The sequence below is a fragment of the Pongo pygmaeus genome, chromosome 6 (genome assembly GCF_028885625.2).
Source record: "Pongo pygmaeus isolate AG05252 chromosome 6, NHGRI_mPonPyg2-v2.0_pri, whole genome shotgun sequence".
Classification (NCBI taxonomy): Eukaryota; Metazoa; Chordata; class Mammalia; order Primates; family Hominidae; genus Pongo; species Pongo pygmaeus.
The window spans coordinates 53,552,679-53,559,732 of NC_072379.2; the positions used below are offsets into that span (position 1 = coordinate 53,552,679).

General features: G+C 43.3%; 2 protein-coding genes across 2 annotated transcripts; one reads left to right on the forward strand and one right to left on the reverse strand.

Annotated features, from left to right (window-relative positions):
• The first annotated feature begins 325 nt into the window (after positions 1-325).
• On the forward strand, positions 326-1,082 carry LOC129041524 (small ubiquitin-related modifier 2-like). The gene has a single exon (XM_054497055.2). The coding sequence runs from the start codon at positions 427-429 to the stop codon at positions 754-756; it is 330 nt and encodes a 109-aa protein (XP_054353030.1). The 5' UTR covers positions 326-426; the 3' UTR covers positions 757-1,082.
• A 4,814-nt stretch (positions 1,083-5,896) lies between these two features.
• Positions 5,897-6,196, reverse strand: LOC129040934 (large ribosomal subunit protein eL8-like). The gene has a single exon (XM_054495874.1). The coding sequence runs from the start codon at positions 6,167-6,169 to the stop codon at positions 5,897-5,899; it is 273 nt and encodes a 90-aa protein (XP_054351849.1). The 5' UTR covers positions 6,170-6,196.
• Between the last annotated feature and the right edge of the window lie 858 nt (positions 6,197-7,054).

Here is a 7,054-nt window from a genome sequence, read left to right on the forward strand (position 1 = left end):
GGCAGGTGGATCTCCTGAGATCAGGAGTTAAAGACCAGCCTGGCCAACATGGTGAAACCCCTTCTCTATTAAAAATACAAAAATTAGACGGCTGTGGTGGCACACACCTGCAGTCTCAGCTACTTGGGAGGCTGAGGCAGGAGAATTGTTAGAACCTGAGAGGCGAGGTTACCATCAGCTAAGATCCCACCACTGCACTCCAGCCTGAGCAACAGAGCTAGACTCCATCTCAAAAAAAAAAAAAAAAAAGAACTGACACTATCTAGGAATGGAATTTCTGGATCATATGAAACCCCACTGGTAGCTCTATCCTCGTCCACCGCTGCCTCCTTCTTCTGCCGCTCCTGGTGCTGCTTGTGTGCTCGTTTGGTGCGGACCTGGTACCTCTTTTGTGAAGCTGCAGCTGAGGAGACTCCAGCGCTTGCCATGGCCGACGCAAAGCCCAAGGAAGGAGTCAAGTCTGAGAATAACGATCATATTAATTTGAAGGTGGCGGGGCAGGATGGTTCTGTGGTGCAGTTTAAGATTAAGAGGCATACACCACTTAGTAAATTAATGAAAGCCTATTGTGAACAACAGGGATTGTCAATCGGGCAGATCAGATTCCGATTAGACGGGCAACCAATCAATGAAACAGACACACCTGCACAGCTGGAAATGGAGGCTGAAGATACAATTGATGTGTTCCAACAGCAGACGGGGAGGTGTCTACTGAAAAGGGAACCTGGTTCTTTACTCCAGAACTCTGTTCTTTAAAGACCAAGATTACATTCTCAATTAGAAAACTGCAATTTGGTTCCACTACATCCTGACTACTACCATATAGTTTTCTCTATTCTTTCATTTCCCCCTTCCCCATTCCTTTATTGTACATAAAGTAGCTGGTATATGTGCACAAGCATATTGCATTTTTTTTTAAACTAAACAGCCAATGGTATGTTTTGATTGACATCAAGTGGAGACGGGATGGGGAAAGATACTGATTCTGTGAAAATACCCCCTTTCTCCATTAGTGGCATGCTCATTCAGCTCTTATCTTTATATTCCAGTAAGTTATTTTGCTCTCACTGTTTTAACAACAACAACAACATAAAAATCCTTGCATACCTTGTTCAATTGCAGAATTTTAATGTTTTTCATTTATCATTGTAAAACCAAGGACAATTTTATAACTTTTTTGTACATAGCTGTTACATGTAGGGCAATCTGTCTTTAAGTAGGGATAAATTACTCTAAAACAAAAAAGAATCCTAGATAGTTTTCCCTTCAAGTCAAACGTCTTGTTGTTTAAATAAACTTGTTTAAAAAAAAAAAAGAAAGAAAGAAAGAAATTCCACTGGTAACTTTCTGAGGAACTGCCAAAACTTCACTTTATAGTTTTGTAGGTTGCAAAAAAATAATCTGATGTCCAAGATCACCAGAGGAATAACACCTGTTCCCCCCTTCTATCCAACGGTCTCTCTCCTGAGTGCAGTGACTTATTTGCGGAGGAGGAATAAACATAAAAGAAGAAGAAAAAAGCAAGTCAAAGGACATAAATATGGGTGGGTAGATGTGGCTCCCTGTGACTTCTCTTATGGAGGTGTACCCTACTTCACAGTCTTTTCTACACAGACAGAAGATAGTCATCATTTTGAACTTTCTCTTTGTTCTGCTTTTTTGGTTTTGATTTCTACTTTTTCTTACTTTCTTACTTCTTTGTACTGACTCATATTTCTCCACATTACAAATGTAATAAATTAACTAGATGCAACAAGAAACAGACTAAACAAGGCTGAAAGCAAATTAATGGCATGGAAGAAAGTATGATCTGAAGCCAGGTGTGGTGGCTTAGGCCTGTAATCCCTGAGTAATCTCAAAAAAAAAAAAAAAAAAAAAAAGGAAAGAAAAGAGAAAGTGTGTGATCTGAGAGACCAAAATAGACACCACTTTATCAACTAGGTTGCACTCAAAGCTTCAGGAAATGAAGTTACCTACGGGCAGAGGGTTCAGGGCCTGGCTGGCATGGCAAATGTCTAAATTCCTTTGGCTAAACTCCCTAACAATAGGAGCTATCAATCCTGATTTACAACCCAGACCACTACAACTCCGATTGGACAAAGGACGGGCCTCACAAACATTCTTTTCTGATAAGCTACTGCAGTCCTTTGGCCAGTTTCAGCAGCTTATAGAGGATTTGCACAAACTGTCTGTGTATCCTGTAGTTCACTTTTTGTTGTAAAGAGCCAAATTTGTTGTAAAGAGCCAAATTCCATCTCGTTTTAATGCTAAAACTCAGTCTCAAAGTAAATGTGGGATGTATGTGACATATGTGTTTACCCAATCCCCTTATAAATATGTATAGCATTTCCCTCAAACCTGCTGAATATGATATGGTTTGGTGATATGCTTTGGCTGTGTCCCCACCCAAATCTCATCTTGAATTGTAGTTCCCATAATCCCCACGTGTGGTGGGAGGGACCTGGTGGGAGGTAATTGAATCATGAGGGTTTTTACCTCCATGCTGTTCTGATGATAGTGAGTGAGTTCTCACCAGATCTGATGGTTTTATAAGGGGCTTTCCCCTCATTGCTCAGCACTTCTCCTTGCTGCCTCCATGTGAAGAAGGACATGTTTGCTTCCCTTTCTCCCATGATTGTAAGTTTCCTGAGGCCTCCCTAGCCCTGTGGAACTGTGAGCCAATTAAACTTCTTTCCTTTATAAATTGCCCAGTCTTGGGTATTTCTTCATAGCAGCATGAGAATAGACTAATACAATATGTATGATACTGGCCTTATGAGACTTAAGTCCCAAGCTATCCTTCTCCTCTTCTAAGAGAGTGCACCTTCCAGCCACATCACAGCCGTAAGCCAAAAAAGGAAAAGAATTCTAAGCAATAATAATAAAGAGGTCAGCAAAAGGGTGTAGTGGGAGAGAGTGTAACAGTGATGATGCCCTCACAGACATTCTTGGAATTGGATATCTGCAGCAGTCTACCAAAGAGAAAGTTTTACCATGGATCAGGATATCAATGGATGCTTTCAAAATGGAAGTATGTGGTTAAAACTGAAAGAAACCAAAATATTCTTCTGTAATATACTAGGGATTGTGGAGCTGAAGAAGATTAAAGGGCAGGGGACACTCTACCCTTCCCTCTGCTTGCCTGATGGCAGGACAGCAATTTACAAAGACAAAAGGTCGTGCTGCCTCCTCTCTGCCTTTCCCACCTAAAGATAGGATTTGCAGGGTTTGCTTATAAGCTCATAGACAAAAGCGCCATAGACTTTACTCTTCCCATAGATTTACCTTCCGACATTTTCCCACCTTTTGGAAACCTGAAGATGCTCTCTTGTCACTATAGGATTTATGAGTCTTTGTTAAAATACTATTTAAGCAAGGCCCCTAAGCCACTGCCTTGAGAAAGAAATCCATTTGAACTGAGAAGCCTTTCCTGCATGATGGGTACAGCAATGACTCAATACACTTTTTTTTTTTTGAGATGGAGTCTTGCTCTGTTGCCCAGTCTGGAGTGCAGAGGCACGATCTTGGCTCACTGCAACCTCTGCCTCCCAGGTCCAAGCGATTCTCCTGCCTCAGCCTCTTGAGTAGCTGGGATTACAGGCGCCTGCCACCACACCTGGCTACTTTCTGTATTTTTAGTAGAGATGGGGTTTCACCATGTTGTCCAGTCTGGTCTCAAATCTCCTGACCTCAGGTGATTCACCCGTCTCAGCCTCCCAAATTGCTAGGATTACAGGCATGAGCCACAGTGCCCAGCCAAACTTCTGCTGACTTTTATTTTTAGGAGGCTATTTCACCTAAGAACCTATGAGGGAAAGAAAATAAATTATATTTTCTCCCCTAGAAAACACAGAATCACTCTTAGAGTTGTGTGTGTGTGGCTGTGTGTGTATGTCTGTGTGTGTGCTGTGAAATATGCCCATTTAGTAGTTTTTATAACATAATCATTTTTCTTAATGTTAAATGACTCTTTTGGGAATTAATATCTCTAGTAGTAAAAAAAAAATTCTTTAATTTCACAAATATGTCATTTTCTGTTAACTTTAAGTAAAATAAAATTTAGTAATTTCTATTTTAAGAAGCGTGTGAATACTCTCCCTTTCATCTCTGTATTACTCTAGCTACCTATCTATGTCTTTAAAAAATAAATAAATAAAAAAAAATAAATAAAAAACAGGGTCTCACACTGTTGCTCAGGCTGGAGTGCAGTGGTGCGATCATGGCTCACTGCAGCTGTGACTTCCTGGGCTCAAGTGACCCTCCCACCTCAGCATCCCAGGTAGCTAGGACTACAGGTTCGTGCCACCATGCTCAGCTAATTTTTGCATTTTTTGTAGAGATGGTGTCTCATTATGTTGCCCAGGCTGGTCTTGAACTCCTGGGCTCACGCGATCCTGAAACCTTGGCCTCCCAAAGTGCTGGGATTACAGGCATGAGCCACCACTATCTATGTCTTCATCCATCTTTTCACTGGGATACATTGTCAACTGAAGAATGAGGCAGTTCATAAATCTGCAAAGGAGAGCTTTATTTCTCAGAAAGGGTTGCAGCTTTGCAGGTGGCCATTCTGACAGGCTGCGAAGCACAGCCTCCTGCCAGAAGCCAGAAACAGACACTTTGAGGGAGGGACAAAGGGAACAGGAATGTATGCTGGACAGTGCGGCCAACTATACATATTCAATAAGCCATAGGAGGAGTCATGAATATTTATGAAAGGAAAAACACCGAGCTTCATGCCCCTTCATGGGTTCCGTGAATAAAAGAATGGCCAGGTTGGCATGATCTGAAGGTGGGATTTTTGGCCCTCTGATGTCAAAATGTGAAGCAGAGGAGGTGAAAACCCTACTGGGTCTCTTAACAGGTCAAAAAAGAAGGGGCAGCATCCCCATTGGTTGACATCAGCAGTGGAATCTTTTGTAAGAGCTGGTTTCTTCTAAGCCCTTAGGGAAAAAGTTTAATCATAGTTAGTGAGGGAGGGCGTATAAGGAGGTGTGCCTGGTCTGCATCCTGTCTGCCCAGGCTGGAGTGCAGTGGCATAATCGTGGCTCACTGCAGACCTGACCTCTCAGGGTCAAGTGATCTTCCCACCTCAGCCTCCCAAACAGCTGGGATACAGGTGTACACCACCAAGCCCAGCTAATTTATTTATTTATTTATTTTTGAGATGGAGTCTTGCTCTGTCACCTGGCTGGAGTGCAGTGGCGCGATCTTGGCTCACTGCAACCTCCAACTCCTGGGTTCAAGCGATTCTCCTGCCTCAGCCTCCCGAGTAGCTGGGACTACAGGCGTGCACCACCACGCCTGGCTAATTTTTGTATTTTTAGTAGAGATGCGGTTTCACTGTGTTGGCCAGGATGGTCTCAACCTCTTGACGTCGCGATCTGCCCACCTCAGCCTCCCAAAGTGCTGGGATTATAGGCGTGAGCCACCACGCCCAGCTAGCCCAGCTAATTAAAAAATTTTTTTTGTAAAGATGAGGTCTCACTATGTTGCCCAGGCTGGTCTTGAATTCCTGGCCTCAAGAGATCTTCCTGCCTTGGCCTCCGAAAATGCTGGGATTCCAGGTGTGAGTCACCATGCCCAGCCAAGAACTTAGTTTTCAAACTTACTCTGGGGTCCACTTGGCCAAGATTTGGTCCGTTCAGTTACTTGATGGGGGTTGGGAATTTTTTTTTTTTTTGAGACAAGGTCTCACTCTGTTGTCCAGGCTGGAGTGCAGTGGTGTGATCATGGCTCACTGCAGTCTCAAACCTCCTGGGCTCAAGTGATCCTCCCACCTCAGCCTCCCAAGAAGCTGGGACTAAAGGCGTGCACCACCATGCCCAACTAATTTTTTTTAAGTAAAATTTGTATTATTTTAATTATTTTTATGTACAAAAAGCTCAACTGTGTACATTTAACCCAGTTTAGTGGCAAGTTCTTTAGCCTTTGCCTTTTCAAGCTTGGTGATGCGAGCCACAGACTTGGGACCCAGGACATTGCCGCCCCAGCGATGGCAGATCTCATCATGTCTGTCATTGTAATTGGTCCTGATAGCTTCCACCAGCTTAGCCAAAGTGCCTTTGTCTTCTGAGTTCACCTGTGTGAAGGCGACAGTGGTGCAGGTCTTCTGGTGGACTAGACGTCCCAGTCTTGCCTTTGCCTTGATAATGCAGTAAGGGACCCTCATTTTACAACACAGGGCAGGCAACAAGACAACCAGCTGGAAGAGCGCATTAGCTGAAGAGTGTATTTTGACCAAAAGCAGTAAACTTCAAAGTTAATACCCAGCTAATTTTTTTAAAAAAAATTGTTAGTAGAGATAAGATCTCACTATGTTGCCTAGGCTGGTCTCCAACTCCTGGGCTCAAGAGATCCTTCCACTTCAACCTCTCAAATTGCTAGCATTATAGGCATGAGGCAGAAGGCCCAGCCAGGGTTTAGGATTTTGTTTTTACTTTAAAGGTTTGACACCTGTCCAGTAACACAGGCTAAGGATCAGGTGCAACTGCCCCACCACTATTGGGTCAACACCAAGGCCGCCTGGCTGGCCTCAAGAATGAATCTGGTATCTTAGGACGGGCAGAAGAACAAACTAAAAAACAAACCGAGGGGCTCAAGGACAGGAGAATACGACAGCGAGAGAGTACAAACAGAGGTGTTCCTCACTTGCGTGGGCTAGGTGCCACAGTACAAAGTGAAGGGTGCCTCCGTATGTGTTTATGGTTGGCTAACAATCACTTTACTCTCTCTCTGGAAATGGACTGTGCCTGCACATCCTTCCAGATGAAACAGGCATAAACTAAAGGATGATGGGTTAAAAAAATGCTTTAAAGTTATAATTACCAGGGAAATAATTCCATAACCATCCATTGGTTAATGGACGGGATATTATTGCATCGAATCTCTTGGTATCAGAAAACTGGGCTGGATTTGAGAGGTGACCCCATATAATGAAGAATCTGACTGCATTTTTGGTGTTCTACCACTGAAAACTTTCAAGCTCCACTTCCATGGTTCCCTCTGCCCCACATGTGAGTGAGCCAATAGAAAGCCCATGCACTCCTTCCCTTGG